Source organism: Lepus europaeus, chromosome 20 (genome assembly GCF_033115175.1).
Source record: "Lepus europaeus isolate LE1 chromosome 20, mLepTim1.pri, whole genome shotgun sequence".
Classification (NCBI taxonomy): domain Eukaryota; kingdom Metazoa; phylum Chordata; class Mammalia; order Lagomorpha; family Leporidae; genus Lepus; species Lepus europaeus.
In genome coordinates, this window is record NC_084846.1 from 7,678,272 (window position 1) to 7,695,451 (window position 17,180).

The 17,180-nt window shown below is 62.5% G+C and overlaps 3 protein-coding genes across 7 annotated transcripts; 1 reads left to right on the plus strand and 2 right to left on the minus strand.

Annotated features, from left to right (window-relative positions):
- Positions 1–214: 214 nt before the first annotated feature.
- On the minus strand, positions 215–1,857 carry FAM32A (family with sequence similarity 32 member A). The gene is made up of 4 exons (XM_062179147.1): positions 1,740–1,857; positions 1,482–1,623; positions 1,266–1,319; positions 215–1,182 (listed from the first exon to the last, which is right to left on the minus strand). Exons 1-4 carry the CDS (start codon positions 1,811–1,813, stop codon positions 1,114–1,116), a joined length of 339 nt encoding a protein of 112 aa, XP_062035131.1. The 5' UTR covers positions 1,814–1,857; the 3' UTR covers positions 215–1,113.
- Positions 1,858–4,700: 2,843 nt separating this feature from the next.
- CIB3 (calcium and integrin binding family member 3) lies at positions 4,701–8,496 on the plus strand. Of its 2 annotated transcripts, XM_062178815.1 has the most exons (6): positions 4,701–4,761; positions 4,991–5,025; positions 5,893–6,004; positions 6,651–6,798; positions 7,497–7,692; positions 8,475–8,496. In XM_062178815.1, the coding sequence occupies exons 1-6, from the start codon at positions 4,711–4,713 to the stop codon at positions 8,494–8,496; spliced, it is 564 nt and encodes a 187-aa protein (XP_062034799.1). In that variant the 5' UTR covers positions 4,701–4,710. The 2 variants fall into 2 exon arrangements, with proteins under 2 accessions (XP_062034799.1, XP_062034800.1); XM_062178816.1 differs by lacking the exons at positions 4,991–5,025; positions 5,893–6,004 and having other exon boundaries at positions 4,711–4,761.
- Positions 8,497–8,881: 385 nt separating this feature from the next.
- On the minus strand, positions 8,882–15,661 carry HSH2D (hematopoietic SH2 domain containing). Of its 4 annotated transcripts, none has more exons than XM_062178650.1 (6): positions 15,423–15,661; positions 14,966–15,111; positions 12,243–12,395; positions 11,004–11,093; positions 10,065–10,233; positions 8,882–9,610 (listed from the first exon to the last, which is right to left on the minus strand). In XM_062178650.1, exons 3-6 carry the CDS (start codon positions 12,365–12,367, stop codon positions 8,999–9,001), a joined length of 996 nt encoding a protein of 331 aa, XP_062034634.1. In that variant the 5' UTR covers positions 12,368–12,395; positions 14,966–15,111; positions 15,423–15,661; the 3' UTR covers positions 8,882–8,998. The 4 variants fall into 4 exon arrangements, with proteins under 4 accessions (XP_062034634.1, XP_062034631.1, XP_062034633.1 ...); XM_062178647.1 differs by having other exon boundaries at positions 8,882–9,613; XM_062178649.1 differs by lacking the exon at positions 14,966–15,111 and having other exon boundaries at positions 8,882–9,613.
- Positions 15,662–17,180: the final 1,519 nt, after the last annotated feature.

The window sequence follows — 17,180 nt, forward strand, 5'->3', positions numbered from 1 at the left end:
CCGGGGCTCAAACCGGCGCCCATGTGGGATACCGGCGCTGCAGACCGGGGCTTTACCCGCTGTGCCCGGTGCCTCCCAGGGCTACCCGGGACGCTGCTTCCTGCTGGGCCCGCGCCCTCCCGCCGTGCCCCGAGACCCTGGCTTCGCTCCGGAAGACCGGAGGGCAGGACGCGCCTCAGGCCGCCGCGGCTCAGGCAATCAGACGCCCAGACCCTTCAGCGACGCCTTTGCTTTATTCCGCGGCTTTTACACAGACAGCCCCTCGCCCCGGCGCGGCCCCCTCTCCCGAGCGCCTGGGCCACCCGGACACTGTTTCTCCCGACAGCCATCGCGGCCGCCGCGTCACAGCTCGCGCATGCCCACTCAGGGACTAGTGCTCCAAGGCTTCCACGGTGAGGAGCGTCGCGATCGATTAGCAACGTCTGCCTGGGCACTCGACACCTATCAGAGGCGCCTAGAAGAAGGGTGCTCCGGGATCACCGGAAGTGATGCTACAGCTGCAGCTCACCGAAGTGGTTTCTGCTGTTCGCCGGAAATAGTGCTCCTGAACCAGCTCACCGGAAGTGCTACTTCTGCTCCAGGTTCACCGGAAGTGATGCTCCCGCTCCATGCTCACCGGAAGTGCTGCTTCTGTTCATCTCACCGGGAGAGGTTTCTGCTGCAGCTCACCGGAAGTGGGGCTCCCCCTCCAGCTAACCGGAAGCGGTGTCTGCTCCAGGCTCACCGGAAGCAGTGCTCCCCCTCCAGCTCACCGGAAGTGGGGCTCCCGCTCCAGGCTCACCGGAAGCAGTGAATCTACTACCCGAGCTGTCTCAGCGGCCGGGCGCTGAGCGGAGAGCTGCAAGGCCACGGAGCCTGGAAGGCCGCCCACGCCGTCTTAGCGCCTCTCTCCTGGGGAGTCCGTCTCATGGGGTGGGGGGGCAGACACTGGGGAGGCGACCTTGACCTCCGGATGCAAACGCGGCGCCCCGGGGCCAGACTACCAGGGTTTCCCTTCCAAGAACGCACAGTCGCGTGGGTGGGGGGCGGTCTCGCTTTAATGGGGTTCCAGGCGGAGGGGGCGCGGGGGAGAGGGGTCGGGGCGCCAGGGCTGCCCCTCGCGCGCGGCCGGGGCTACTTCGTCCAGCTGACTTTGGGGATGTCGTAGTGCTCCGTGAGCGTGTCCAGGTGTCTGTTGAAGTCCTGCGCACAGAGCAGAGAGCCGGCGTCAGCGCGGGGCCCCGCCGCCTCCGCCCACACCGCCCCGCGGCCGGCCCGGGCCTCACCTCCACCCTCTGCTTGTGGGTTTTGGATGCTTTCTTCAGGATCCGTTCCATTTGCTGCAAAGACAGGAGACGCGGGCGTGAGTTGCCGTGCTCCCCAGGAAGCCGGACCGGGACCCAGGCGCGGCCGCCCCGGCCCCGCGGCCCCGATCCAGCACCTCTCGGCTGTAGGTGCACCGGGGTCCTCTGGGCGCCCCCAGCCCCTCCCCGGCCCCGCACCCGCTTCTCCTGCATCTTCTCGAAGGCCGCCTGCGCCGGGGTCCGCTTGTCCAGGCAGCGCCGCTTCTCCTCCTCGCTCTTCTTGCTCGTCCCCATCGCTTCCAGGAGCTTCGCCTTGTCTTTGTCCTTCTTCTTCTTCTTCCTGGGAGGGGGGAGACCGAGACGGGGGCAGGTGAAGAGAGCACGAGACAGACGCCCGAGGCCCCCCGGGAAAGATGGGGGTGGGCGGGCGGGGGGCCGGGCCCCCGGGCTTCTCACCGCTTGGTCACGCCGAGCTCTGCGACGCCTTTCAGCTTCAGGGGACCCCTTTGGACCTGCTCGTAGGCCTCCATGGCGGCCGGCCTGCCGTTCGGAAGGCGGAATGCCACACTTCCTGTTTGCAGACACTAGTCCCACCCCCCAACGCCCGCCTCCCTGCTTCCTGATTGGTAGAACTAGGCGACACGCATGCGCTCTTAGGAGCGGAAGGAGAGTAATTTCCGGTTTGGGGCGTGGCGAGGAGTCCGGCGCGTGGGCGTCCTGTACGACTCGCTTCCCGCCACACTTCCTGTTTGGACACCCACTTCCGGCTCTGAAGCTCTAGGTAGAATGCCTGAAGCTCTTTGCCTTTCTGAATGTTTTTGGAGCCGCGGAGGGTCCCGTTCTCGTTTTTTGCCACGATTTGAGCGGTCGGTGGATCCCCGGATGTAATTTTGTGAACTTAACCAATGCTCGTTAATTTTCCAGCTTTTGGTGAATGACCGCATTACTTGAACTCTGCTGATGTATTAATTTTTTAAAGAATTTTTAAAGATTTATTTTATTTATTTGAAAGAGTTACATAGAGCAGTAGAGAGAGGTCTTCCATCCGGTGGTTCACCCCCTAATTGGCCCCAATGGCCGGAGCTGGGCTGATCCGAAGCCAGAAGCGAGGAGCTTCTTCCGGGTCTCCCACACGGGTGCAGGGGCCCAAGCACTCGGACCATCTTCCACTGCTTTCCCAGGCCACAGCAGAGAGCTGGATGGGAAGTGGAGCAGCCAGGACTCGAACCGATGCTCGCAGATCCAGCACCGCAGGCTGCAGCTCACGCCGGCGCCCACCCGATTTTTAAAATTGAATTTAATTAATTAATTGATTCATTTTGTAGAGGGGCCACAAAGAGTAGAAGAGACTTTTAAAAAAAATGTGGTTGAGGTCCCCAGTAGGACGCCCACGTCCCGTGTCAGTCTCAGGCACCCCCTCTTCCAGCTCCCTGCTGGGAGGAGGCCCCCGCCACTCAGCACGAGCAGCTTGATTAAGTTCCCAGCTGCCAGCTGCTTGGGCCGCGTCCCAGCAGGTGCTGTGGGCATGTGGGGAGTGAGCCAGCGACCAGCGTATGGAAGATCTCTCTCCCTCTCTCCTTCTCTCCCTCTCATCAATAAGCCAGTTTTCGAAAGTTCCATATAAATGAAACAGTGTTCCAGGCCGACGCTGGAGGCTCTTCCGTCCTCTGCCTGGGTCTAACAGTTCATTTCCCTGTGCTTCTGCGCCTTCTCCCATCGTGCAACCCGATCCGCTCTGTCCACTCACCTGGGCCGAGTCCAGGTCGGACCATCACTGCGGGAGTCTTTTGTTCCGACATTGGCTCCGTTCCTCTTGGCCGCGCCCCTGTCGCCTCCGTAGCCTGAAGCTTGATGGTGGCAAGCTTTGGATGTCCCCAGAATACAAGCTTCATTCTCAGCCTCCCGGCTTGGAGGCCACAGGGAGGCAGACGGGGACAATCCGATGCGCCCAGGCTGAGGCCGGGAGCCGGGAGCTCCATCCGAGTCCCGCGTGGATGGCAGGGGCCAGAGGACTTCCTCAGAGACTGGTCCCCAACCAGCGAGTGGCCACGGGCTTTGCCAAGTGGCCTCCGCCCCTGCGTGGCGGCCCCATCGCTGGGCCCAGGCTGTGGACATTCGTGCATCGGATTTCTGGGGGCTGTCGCTCCCCGTTTTCCAGGGAGCGTGTTTTGGAGGCGGGGGAGGTGGGGGAGAGGAGAGGGCAGAGGGGCGAAGACAGCAGAAGCTGGACGGGTCTGTAAACCTGCAGGGAGACGGGACCCCAAAACGGGGACCGCGACGGCCTTTCCCAGTCCTACCAGCAGGGGGCAGCAGGCAGACGTCCAATGCTGGATCCGCCCTGAGAATGGACTTCCCGCTGCCCGGCCGGACCTTCCTGGGCCGCACGGAATCAGAGACGGACAGGACAGACTCAGATGGGCCAGCCTGCTCCCCCCCCCAGCAGCCTGGCCTCAGAGACTGCTTGAGACAGATCTTGGAGATTGGCACTTCCAATGCTGTGTGCCCTGGAGCAAGTGGCTTGACCTCTCTGGACTTTGTTTTTCCTCTTTTATATCGGAGCTTTGTTTGTTTGTTTGGGACGCAGGGCTACAGAAAAGGGGAGGGAGAGGTCTTCCATCCGCTGGTTCACTCCCCAAATGCCTGCAACGGCTGGACCTGAGCCAATCCAAAGCCAGGAGCCAGGAGCTCCATTTGGGTCTCCCATGCGGGTGCAGGGGCCCAAGCACTTGGGCCATCTTCCACTGCTTTCCCAGGCTACAGCAGAGAGCTGGATCGGAAGTGGAGCAGCCGGGACTTGAACCTGCACCCCATGGGATGCTGCCTGTGTCAGCTTAACCCGCTGCACCACCACTGTGGCCCCAGGCTGAGAGCTGTCGACCCGAGTCTCTGCCAGGAGGATTCTGGGTATTCACAGGCTGCTCCCCTGGAGGATGCACGGTGCCCACGGGACCCTGAAGGCTCTGACAAGTCCTGGTCTGATTGACAGCTGCAGGCGGGACTCAGGATTCAGTCCGGTCACAGCTGGCTGATCTGAACCCCCAACCTGCGCTTTAGATGTGCAGAACGACCCCAGGAGGCAGACGCTCACTTAACCCCCAGCTCCCTGAGGCTCAGAGAGGGCAGGCGACCTGGCCGAGGTCACACAGTAGACAGCTGGGATTTGCCTCCCTGAACTCCCGATGGTGGTGGCGTGGACACGTCCAGGCTGCTGTCCAGCGAGCTCGGCTGTAACCCGAGTCTCTCTCAGGCTGGGGGGTGACAGGGCGGATCGGGCAGGGGGGGTGGGCAGGTGACAGCCAGGGCAGGAGTATTTTCCCAGACGCTGGTGCACAACAGCCCGGCCACTGCAGACGGAGGCCCGGAGGGAGACCGGGGGCTTGTCAGGGGGTCGCGCAGGGACCCGAGAGTCCAAGCTGTGGCCTTGGCCATGGGCAACAAGCAGAGCGTTTTCACCCCCCAGCAGCTGGAGGAATTCCAGGTGAGAGCGGCTGCCAGGGGGCCTCAGTGGAGCTCACAGATCTGCGAAATGGGCCCAGCCCCGGTCATCCGGGTGTGCGGCCGGCTTGGGGGTTTTGGAGCAGGTGCATGTTGGGGGGGAGGGGGCGTTAGGATCATCTGGCGGGTGTGTGGCCGGAGGGAGGCGGGGCCCGAGGGTTCTAGAAGCAGGGTTGGGGCCAAGTCGGTGTCTCTCCCCCCCCCCCCCCCAGGACTGCACCTTCTTCACCAGGAAGGAGATCTTGAGGTCAGCGGGGTCAGGGCCATGGCTGGGGGAAGGGGGGTCTTTGCAGGGGACATGGGCGCGGGGAGGGGCCGCAGAGGGAGGAGTCGCCTCTTGTCGCAGCCTGGGCTTTCTCCCACGGAGCCGGTGTGAGCTGGGGAGACGCCCCCCGGCCTGGAGTCAGGGTGGGGGTCCAGAGCCTGCTGTGGGCTGCTGGGGGGTGGCTTGAGGCTGTGGAGGGTTCCCCAGGGTGGGGGTGGCGGTGTCCCGGGAGGGCATGGCCCCCCAAGACCTTGGCCTTGAACTCGGGGCTGTTGAAACCCAAGCTGGCGCGGGGTTCAGCGGCCGAGCGACCCGGGGCCATGGCCCCCACGTGTGTGGGCGCATGGGCCATTTATAATTCATGGGCGCATCTCTCACCCACGCGCCCCATTGTCCGGGGGAGGCCAGCTCGCGGGGGTGGGGGTCACCCTGAGGCTCCCACAGGCCGGCGCTGACCACCGCCCACCTCGCCCCCCGAGGAGAGTCCCAGGGGAGGGGTCCTACGCCCCTGGCTTCGTACAACGGAGGCCCAGGGAGGGAGCAGCCCTCGCCCAAGGCCACACGGAAACCCAACCCAAGGGAGGGGACTTTGTCAGGGTAGGGCCCAGGGGCTCCTGGCTCCCTCGGAGACACCGCCTAGCACCCCGGGGCCGAAGGGTACGGAGGAAGGTACGGGAAGGGTGGGCAGGCGTCCCAGGCAGGCAGGTACCAGTCTCCTCCTCCGAGTTGCTCCCCACCCCGCGAACTCCTACTCATGCTTCAAAGCCCAGCACCCCTGCTGCCTTCTCTTTGAGTGTGAGCTGAGGGCCCGAGGCTCCCGCCTCCCCGGCGTCCGTCTCCCCGTTCCAGGCTCTTCTATCGGTACCAGGACCTGGCGCCCCAGCTGGTCCCGTTGGACTACACCAGCTGCCCGCAGGTCAAGGTGCCCTACGAGCTGATCTGCGGCATGCCCGAGCTCAAGGTACGTCGGCCGGGGGCGGGCAGGCATGGGGGGACTTCGCTCCACGCCATTATTTCAGCAGTGACCCGCCGGGCTCAGAGACGCCAGGACACTGGGCATGGTCACACAGCGGCAGCCTCACGGAGACAGGATGGAGGGCTGGGGACGGGGCGGGACACGGTCACTCGGGTGAGGGGCTCCACCCGGGGGCTGTTGCGCGACAGAGAGAGTCGGTTCTCTCCCTACGAAGCCCTGTATAAAGGCCGGGTCCTTGTTTGCCTCATGGTTGACGCCCCTCAAGGGAGCTGGGGTGGAGCATGACCCTCCGTCAGCCCAGCTTCCGGTCCCCTCAGCTCCACAGCCAATAGGAAGCAAGGCTCTCCCAGCCAGGGCAGCCTCTGATTGGTCAGTTCGAGTCACGTGTTCAGCCCAGAGCCAATCCACAGTGGCTAAGCGAATGGCAATCTTGGATTGGCCGTCCCTGGATCACGTGGCTGCCCTTGGAGCCGGAAGTGGTGGCCATGTTGACCAGTGGGGCTTGGAGCGTGGGCGGAAGGGCGCCCTAGGCGAGGGCCCAGCAGAGCGGTGGGTGCTGAGGGTGCGCCGATGGGGGTGTCCCGGCGATCCTGGCGGAAGGCTAGCCTCCGTGTTTCCCTCCGGTGCCCAGGATAACCCCTTCCGCCAGCGGATCGCCCAGGTCTTCTCCGAGGATGGCGACGGGCACATGACCTTGCACAACTTCCTGGACATGTTTTCTGTGATGAGCGAAATGGCTCCCCGTGACCTCAAGGCCTACTATGCCTTTAAAATCTATGGTGGGTGCACAGCCCCGGGGTGGGCAAGGTGTGGAACAAGATGGAGTCCACCGCAAACGGCTCCCCGAGGGCTTTGGGGGCCCGGCTGGGCCCTCCGCCCACTCTGGCCCCTTGCTCACCCCATTCCCGCCACACTGGCCTTGAACACAGCAGATGCCGGGTGCCCCAGGGCCTTTGCACCTGCCGCGCTCCTGCCTGGTACCTTTCCCTTGGCTCCTTCTCAGCCTGTCAGCCTCCATCACCAGGCGGTGGGGCTTCATTTCTCGTAGGAGGGGCCGGCGCTGCACCTGCAGCACTGGCATCCCATATGGGCGCCGGTTTGAGTCCTGGCTGCTCCACTTCCGGTCTAGCTCTCTGCTATGGCCTGGGAAAGCAATGGAGGATGGCCCACGTGCTTGGGCCCCCGCACCTGCGTGGGAGACCCCGATGCAGCAAAGAGCCCACGCTGCGTAGCTCACGCCATACTTTTTGAGTGATGGGTGACATATACTTAGACCACGCAAGCACACAGTAGGCGCCCACTGAATACTTAGGCAATCCACAAGTAAGACTCCCAGCAGGTCCCTGCGCAAGTCCAGTGCAAAGACGACCCAGGCTGTGCCGCAGGCTCTCGGGGCCGGCCCAGGGCCTCGGGTTCTGTCTCTGTGACCAGGGCCAGCCCAGCCCCGGCCCCGTGGCCTGTCCCCCCTACCCTGCAGATTTTAACAACGATGACTACATCTGCGCCTGGGACCTGGAGCAGACGGTGAGCAGGCTGACGCGGGGGGAGCTGAGCGCCGAGGAAGTGAGCCTGGTGTGTGAGCGGGTTCTGGACGAGGCCGACGGGGACCACGACGGGCGGCTGTCCCTGGAAGACTTCCAGAACATGATCCTGCGGGCGCCCGACTTCCTCAGGTGCCCTGCGGCGTTCACGGCCTGATGCAGGCCGCAGACCGTGCAGCTGTCCCTGGACAGCCTTGCGGGAGACTCAGAACCCAGTACCGCCAGGCTGCCAGGGAGGGTTAAGTGGATTAGCCCAGGGGCTACCTGCTAGGCCACAGGGCCGGCCTGTGACAGTCCAAGCCCGTGAGACCACCTTCACCTGGGATAAGCCCCAGGTTCCCTGGCAGACAGCGCTGAGTGCCGCCACACAGAGGGTCCCCTGCCTGGGGCCGCACCTGCTCCGGTGCCCAGCCCTGCACATTCACCCATCTTGCAGAGGTACAAACTGAGGCCTAGAGAGAGCATCTCAGAACCCCTCCCCGCCGCCCCCTTAGCAATTCCCAGGCAGAGCTGGGGCGTCCGCCGCGCGCCACCCACGGACCCCGGCACGCAGTGCAGGCTGCGGCTCCATCGCTGCTCGCGTCCCCGCGTCTGAGTGCCCGGGGTACCCAGGGGGGCAGCAGGTGACAGCCACGTCGGGGTCCCGGCTTTAGCCTGGCCCAGCCCTGGCCGTTGTGCGGCGTTGAGCGATAGGCCGATTCATTGTATCTTCAGTTAGATGCAGTAACCAACACTTCAATACAATGTTTCTCTTGTAGCCGCAGCAGGTGCCCTGGATGTGGGGGGGGGGGTAGGGGAAGGGGGGGCGGGGTCGCCCCCCACGGCGGGGGGGGGGTCCCTGCGGGCCTCGGGGACTGCGCAGGGCGAGTGCTGCCCCCTGCTGGCGCCGCAATGGCGCTCTTTCTCTCTCTCAGCACCTTCCACATCCGCATCTGAGCCGGCAGACCCGGGAGGGAGCCCTCGGCGCGCTGGGAGCCCTGGGGACTCTGTCCGGGTCCTGGGCCCCCGACCTCTGCCTTTGCTGTGTGACTCAGGGGCTGGCCGCACCCTCTCTGGTCCAGGATCTCCCTATTTGTTTAAAAATAATAATAATAATAAAAAGGGTGGCGAGCGCTGCCGTCTAGATCTTTCCACACTTGTAAAGGCAGGAAGTGGCTCTCTGCTGTGGCCTGGGAAAGCAGTGGACGATGGCCCAAGTCCTTGGGCCCCTGCCCCTGCCGGGGAGACCTGGAGGTGGGCGGGGCGGGGCCGGGTCAGCGCCGGGCACACAGCAGGTGCCCGACCCGGCGGGCGCCGTAGACAACCGCGGGAATAGGTCCCCAAAGCACCTTTATTAGTGTCCCTGGTCCCTGGGGACTGGAGAGAGCGGGGAGGGGAGGCTCAGGGCTGAGGCTGGCCCCCCAGCGGCAGGGGCCCGGAGCCAAGATCGCCCCATCCTCTAGCAGTACCCCGGGGCAAAGGGCGGCGGCGGGCGGTACTCCTCGGGGAGCCAGTCCTCGGGCTGTTCCAAGTCCCCCGGCCGCGGCTCGGACCCGTGGGAGGACAGCGCCCTCACGGCCGCGTGGTGCCAGCCGCGGTGCCTCGGCGTTGGCTCGCTCCAGCTCGTAGACCTGGTGGCCTTCCTGGAGGGGGCATCTCTGTCTTTCGAGGGCTGTGAGGGGCTTTTCAGGGGTGTGGCCACCGAGGAGGAGACACTGCCCGCCCGGGCCGGGTGTCCCGAGTGTCCCTGTCTGCCTGTGCTGGCCCCGGAGCCCTGGGTCGCCGCTGTCCGCCCGGGGTCCCGGAGCGACGAGAAGCTCACAGCCGAGAGGCGGGACCTCAGCTGCTCCTGGAGCCTCTTGCCTGCTTGGGGCAGCGCTTTGAGGTTCCTCCAGACCCCCTGCCGGGCCTCCCCGAGAGGGGCTTCCCGGCTGGGTCCGCGGTCCGTCTCTGCCGATGGCTTGCTGTCCGTGGGCCGACGGTCGCCGGGGCCGTGGGCGGAGCGGCAAGCGTCCTCCGCCAGGGCGGTGGAGTAAATGAAGAGATCTTGGTAGTCCACGTTTTCTGGATCCTCCTGGGGCAGGAGGGCCCTGCAGCTCAGTCCCGCGCAGGGCGAAAGAGGCCGGGCAGGGGCCCTGGACACGCCCGGGCAGGCGGGTCCCAGGAACTCCCCCGCCCACAGCAGCCGTGGGGGAACCAGGCCCCACCCACCAAAATGTCTAAGGAGACAGGCCCCGCCCACAGCAGGTCTTGGCCTGTAGGCCACACACACTGAGCCGTCTAAGGACTTGTGCCCCACCCACAGGGGGTCTCAGGGCCCAAGCCATGACCCCCTGAGCCTTACAGGGAGTCGGGTCCCGCCCACAATAGTGCCGCTGCAGACCACACCCCCTGCATAATAATAAGGAATCATGCCCCGCCCATAACAGCTAAGACCTAGGCCACACCCACAGAGCCTTATAAGGAACCGTGCCCCGCCCACCACAGCTAAGCCCTGCCCGGTCCCGGCCCTGGCGGGTCCTCACCTGCCCGCAGGGCTGTGTCAGCAGCTCCTCCGCACGCGACTGGACCGGGTGCTGCTGGTGGAAGGTGACCAGGGCGCCCAGCGAGGCGTGGGCCACCTGCTCCCCGGGGATCACGAAGCTGCCGTCGTCCAGGAGCTTGACCATGAAGTGGCGGCAGCAGCCGGGGGCTCTGCGGAGACACCGCCTCCCCTTGAGCGGCCCGCGGCCTGCCCCAGCGCGCCTCCGGTTCCCCACTGGCGACCCGGAGCCGCGAAGGTTCACGCCAAGCCTGGCCAGGGCTCAGTGTAACCCCTGAAGAAGGCTAGGTGCCTAGCACACAGCAGGCGCTCAATAGATGCTTGGACAATCTCTGAACGGATGCGATGGCCCACGAAGGGCTTCGAGAGGCCCGGAGGGGTTGAGTGACTTTCTAAGGTCGCACAGCAAGAAATGACAAAGCCAGTCTTGGGCTGTGTGACCCGGGGGCCAAGGGTTTCCCATGGTGGGTAGCTTTTAGTTAAGCCATTGGAATTTTTTTTTCCCATCCACAACAGCCGGGGCTGAGCCAGGCCAAAGCCAGGAGCCCCACCCAGGTCTCCCAGGGGGGTGGCACAGACCCAGGCGCTGGAGCCACGCCTGCACCTGCTACCTGCCAGGGGAGCAGAGGCGGGAATCCCTTGCAGCGCCCCACGAGGGGTGTGGCTGCCTGAACCCCGCACCTGCCCTCTGCGGCCGCGCACCGAGATCGGATCCGGCTCTGGGCCTCCCCGCGTCTCCCTCCCCCAGAGGGGTCCGACTTGGCCAAGACAAGAATGCCCGCCTGCAGCGGTGAAAGCCTAGGCCACGCCCACCGCGCCGCCCGAACACCCTGCCCCGCCCACAAGCCATCTCCAGGCCAATAGGCCACGCCCAGAGTGCACCTGCCGCCAGCTCCAGGGGGCCCCCTAATCCGAGGCTTACTTGTAGGACAGGGTGTAGCCCACGTGGCTGTGGCTGACCCGGATGAGAAAGGACCCCAGCGGCTGTGACTCCAGCAAGTTCTCGGCGGTCCTGGGGGGTGGGGGTGGGGTGGACACACACACACAGGGAGGAGATAGTCAGGGTCCAGGCTCTTGCCCCCCCGGGGTCCTCCTAGGACTTTGTGTTTTTTTCCAAATGAACAATCATAGCCTGGGCTCTCCAGGGTGGTCTGAGGCTTCTGGGGACCTTGATCCCAGGGCCTGTCCATCACCCCCTACCTCTCCCAGGCCAGGCATCACCAATGGATAAGGAGCAGGATGCGGGGGTCACACGACCTCCTCTCGTGTCCCCCACCCCCACCCATGTTAGGGCTCCTCTGGGCGGATCCGGGTGGCACCGGGAAGGTCGGGAAGGTCGTAGGTTCCCAGCCCCCAGCTCCTCTGCTCATTACGCTGTGTGACCTCAGGTCGAGCTCTGTCTGTCTCTGATCCTCAGCAGCCTTAAAGGCACAGCAACCTCATTGCCAGATGAGCTGGGAGCATCTGTTCCGGATACTGGGGACTTTGATCTGTTTGTTTTTGTCCTTGTCGCCTGCGTGTCCACGGGGTGTGGGGGGACCCAGGAGCAGATCCCACACAGGGACCCAGGGTGAACGGTGTGTGTGTCCTGGAACTTTCTCTGGAAGCATTTTTTTTTTTTTTTTTTGCTCGATCATGTGCCCAGAATGATGGATGCTTTCTTGGTTACACTGGAAATAAACGCTGAGAATTAACTTGCGATGCCTGTGACCGTGTCCAGTGGGCCACCAGGGTGCTCCCTCTTCCCGTGTCCATGGCTTCCTGTCCACTTCCTGCGTGCAGAGGGTGGCCCTGGCTGCCTTGTCTCTGTCTATGTGGAGCCAGGCCCCAGAGGGCTGGCTTGCTTGCGTCCTCGCCAGGGCGCGTTGGTTCTATCCGGTTGGATTGAGAGGAGCTGGGTTGAGGATTCTGAGGCTGCATCCTGCTCCTTATCGATTGGTGATGCCTGGCCTGGGAGAGGTAGGGGGTGCTGGACAGGCAGAGCTGATCAGGGTCCAGAGAGGGGAAGTCGCTTGCACACGGTCACACAGTGAGTCAAGGAGGAGGCAGTGTTGGGGATTGGGAAACTCAGATTCGTTACATGGTGAGCTGAGCCTAGAATTCTGCTCAGGATTGGGGCCGAGGAAAGACAGGGCAGGGGGAGGGCATGGGTTGTGCTCACTCTCTTGAGATGGTGCCATGGAACCACGCGGGGACCCCGTCTTGGGCCAGCTGGTCCATCTGGGTGTGCACGAACCAGTCCAGACGTGGGGGTAGCGGGGGAGGCAGCTTTCTGGCCTCTGTCATGGCTGCCCCAGGGTCGGGGGGACGTTACCTGGGGACGAGAGAGACGGAGAAAGGGTCAGACTTGGCCCACTGCTCAGTTTGGCTCTGTTCTTGCAGCTTATGGTGCTGCCTCCTTCGAGAAGTCCTCCAGACTGGACAGTGCAATGCGTTCAACACCGGCTTGCATTTCCTATGCACCTACTATGTGCCTGGCAGCTCCTTCCAATAAATTCCCTGAAGAACTTTCCCTTTTGTGTTTAGTCTTATTACCACCATTATGAAAAGAGCTAGGGGGGCTGGCGCTGTGGTGGAGCGGGTAAAGCCGCCACCTGCAGCGCCGGCATCCCTTATGGGCGCCGGTTCCAGTCCTGGCTGCTCTACTTCCGGTCCATCTCTCTGCTAATGCACCTGGGAAAGCAGAGGGGCCACCCAGGTGGGAGACCCGGATGGAGGTCCAGGCTCCTGGTTTCATCCTGGCACAGGGCAGTCACTTGGGGAGTGAACCAGCGGATGGAAGATCTCTCTCTCTTTCTCTCTCTCTCTTCCTCTCATTCCTTCTCTCCAACTCTGCCTTTCAAATACATAATAAATAAATCTCAAAAAAATTATCCATTCATCCATTCATCACCCTGTCATCTATCTTTCCATCCATATAGCTCTTCATTCTATCTGTATCCATTCACCCATCCACTCACCCGCCTATCATCCATCCACCCACCCACCCACCCGCCTACCCACCCACCCACCCACCGGCCTACCCACCCACCCACCCTCCCATCCACCCACCCACCCATCCACCTACCCATCCATCCATCCACCCACCCACCCACCCATCCACCTACCCATCCATCCACCCACACACCCACCCGCCTACCCACCCATCCAACCACCCACCCACCCATCCACCTACCCATCCATCCATCCACCCACCCACCCATCCACCCACCGGCCTACCCACCCACCCACCCTCCCATCACCCACCCACCCACCCTCCCATCCACCCATCCATCCATCCACCCACACACCCACCCACCCATCCATCCATCCACCCACCCACCCACCCACCCATCCATCCACCCGCCTACCCACCCATCCACCCACCCACCCATCCACCCACTGGCCTACCCACCCACCCACCCACCCTCCCATCCACCCATCCATCCATCCACCCACACACCCACCCACCCATCCATCCATCCACCCACCCACCCATCCATCCACCCGCCTACCCACCCATCCACCCACCTATCCATCCATCCACCCACCCACCCTCCCATCTACCCATCCATCCATCCACCCACACACCCATCCACCCATCCATCCATCCACCCACACACCCACCCACCCATCCACCTACCCATCCATCCACCCATCCACCCACCCACGTATCATTCTGTCCTCCGTCCATCCGTCCATCCACCCACTTAACACCCATTCGCTGTTCCGTGTGTCTATGTATCTACCTATCCTGAGGGCCCTCCCCAAAGCTCATGGAAAACAGAATAAAATGTGAGTTTATGTTGGTGCAAAACCATTTTTGAAATCCACGCCAGGGAGTCTTCTGGAGCGTCATGGGCAGCAGCTGGGGCCCCGGCTGGGGCATTCACAGCCCACACTGAGACGCCAGGTTCGAGCCCTGGCCCTGGCTCCTGATGCCAGCTCCCTGCTAGTGAAAACCAACGGCTCCCAACGCTGTGTCCCTGCTAACCGCGTGGGAGACCCGGACTGAATTCCTACCTCAGCTTCCGGGTGTGGGAGCTGTCTGTCTGTCTGTCTGCCTGCCTCTCAAGTAGATAAAAATTGAAAGGAAAAGTTCATAAAAGTGTGCACTGTAGATTAAAAAAAAAGTGCTATGCATGCAATTCAGAGAAACCTTTTTTTTTTAAAGGTTGGTTGATTTGATAGGTTGTTCACCCCCCTAGTGGTGCTGACTTTCAGAACATGTCCCCGTTGTAGAACACACACACACACCTGCAAAGCATTCTGGGAAAAGAGGCACTTGAAAAACCCGTAGATGGATTTCAACTTGGCTGTGCGTGTGTGTGCAGAGACAGAGCGAGAGCGAGAGAGCAAGAGAGAGAAAGCGATATATATATATATATATATATATATATATATATCCCATCAGGCTGTTAACTCTACAAATGCCATTGCCATGGTCCAGGCTGGACCACGGGCCAGGTACTGAACCCAGGTCTTCCATGTGGGTGGCAGGGGACCCAAGTGCTGGGGGCATCACCTGCTGCGTTCTAGGGTGTGCGTTAGCAGGAAGCCGAGCCAGAACCGGAACCCAGGCACTCAGATGTGGGCCATAGGCATAGGAAACACCAGGCCAAACACCCAGCCCTAAATTAAATGCTTTGATTCTGTTCCCCCTAAACTTTGTGATGCGCTCTTGTTAAGTGTGTGCATAAAATAATTCATGAATCCTGTGGTGACCTAGCACAACCTTACAAGCTTATTCTTTTTTCTACTTGGAAGAACTTCTACTCAGCCTTCAAAACCCCACAGAAATGTCCCCTCTTCCTGGCAGCCCACGCACCCTTCTCTGCTCCCCACCCTCCCAGCCTTCCTCCCCTGGCCCCAGACGTGACCACACGGCATTTGGGGTCTACTTGCCTGGCTGTTTCTGCTGCCCAGGGACCTGGAGCTAGGCTCTTTGGTCTCGTGCTTGGCTTTGTTTTCTTTGTCCCCGGCATCACTTGGTGCTGGGCTGGCACGGAGGACGACGGGGAGGAGGCCGGTGGCCGGTGGCCGAGGGGGAACTGTTTGGGGATGCGTGGACGCCTGCTGAGTTTCAAGCTTTTGCCCCTACAATCCATCCCTGACAATCTTCCTTTACCCAGAATGCATTGGGCTCACTTGCCATCTCCCCTCCATGCCTCTGCCTGCCAGGAGTGACCCCCCCCCCCAGTTTTCCCCTCCAAGGCCTCCTCCTCCAGGAAGTCCTCCCTCATAGCCTCCAGAAATTTCCTCCTCATTTCAATGCCTGTCAGGACCCCTTCTGGCCCAGCCCGGGCCCCACGCTCTGTATCCCTGTGTGTGGGGGGGTGTCTGGGGACTCTCAGGCTCCTACCTGGGAGACTCCTGGGTGGCCCCGGCCCTCCCTCCGGGCTGTGCCGAGCTGGCTGCAGGAGCCTTGGTTTCAGTTCAGGGTCTGTGCGTCAGCAGGGTGGGGCGGGGCGGCCTCTTGTGGTTCCTGCTTCCTCAAGAGGTGAGCCCTGGGGGCCGCTGTGCACTGGCTCACCCCACTGCCAACAGCATTTTTCTTATTCCCAAAGATTGATTTATTTGAAAGGCAGAGTAACAGAGAGCAGTGGAGAGGAGAGGAGGGGAGGGGAGTAGAGGGGAGGGGAGGGGAGGGGAGGGGAGAGGAAAGGAGGAGAGGAGAGGAGAGGAGAGGATACAGTTTAGTCCCTTAAATGCCCACAACGGCCAGGGCTGGGCCAGACTGAAGCCAGGAGCCAGGAGCTCCATCCGGGTCTCCCACGCAGGTGCAGGGGCCCAAGGACTTGGGCCATCCTCCACTGCTTTCCCAGGCCATAGCAGAGAGCTGGATGGGAAGTGGAGCAGCCAGGACTCGAACCCGCGCTCCGACTTGGACCGGTGGCCTCTGTTGCTGGTGGCAGCTGTGCCACATTTACTGAGTGCCTTCTGTGTCCAGGCCCTCAGGGGACACAGGAACGACAACCCTCAGGGTACCTAGGGCCCAGCAAAGACAGAGGGGAGGTCGTCCACACCCTACGTCTGAGCTCTTGGATTTCAGCCCCGGCTCCAGCTGTGCCACACGCCCCCTGTGCACAAGCGCCCTGGGAGGCAGCAGGTGCTGGCTCCAGCACTCGGGCCCCCGCCACCCACACGGGGGGACCCGGATGGAGCTCCCAGCTCCTGGCTTCAGCCCCAGGTGTTGTGGACATTTGGGGAGTGGACCAGAGCCCGAGTGCTCTCTGTCATCTGTCTGCCACTCACATGAAAACCAAGAAACAAAGATTAGAACGTGGCTGGCCTGCCAGCTGTCGGAATGCCCAGACGGAGGGGCGTCTGGGGGTATCCAGGAGTCCGCGTGATTTGGAGAGTGGGGTGCAGAGAAGGTGGAGGGCACAGCAAAGGCCCTGAGGCTGGCTGGAACCCCGACACCCGGGGCGGGGGGGGGGGGAGGAGAGGTCTCTGGCCACACAGGGCCACGCCCCGAGTTCCTGTGCCTGTTGAAAGCACATTTGAATTCCATCTCACAGCTGTGTGGGCCTCAAAATCAGCAGAGCCCAGGGCTGGGTTCATTGTGAAATGTCCGTGATCAGCGTGGTCACTTTTTTTCCCAAGCCTCTTCGGCTATTAAAGTGAATGAAAGCATAGTGGGGCTTGTGCACGTATTGGGGGCCTGGGTGCAGCCCCCCTGCACCTCGCAGATGGACAACACACCCACCCTGCCCCGGGCATTCAGGCAAAACCACTTCCTCTTCTCCCAGCTGAAACGGCCTCCCCAGGGGGCCTACAGCCCCAGCCCAGCCTGGCTAGTACCTCCCTCTCCTCCTCACGGCAGGGGTGGGCACTGTGGGTTGCGGGTTAGCCCTGGGGTCTCACTGCGCTGCTGTGTGACCTCCTGGGAGTAGCTAACCACCCCCAGCCTCAGTCGCTGCATCTGTGCAGTGGGCACAGTGGCCCTCCTTAAGGCCCGTGAATACGGCAGAAGACATGACTCTTGGGGCCTGGATGGTGGCACCTGCAATGCTAACACCGCACACTGGAGCACGGGTTCGAGTCCTAGCTGCTCCACTTCCAACCTAGCTCTCTGCTGTGGCCTGGGAAAGCAGTGGAAGATGGCTGGAGTCCTTAG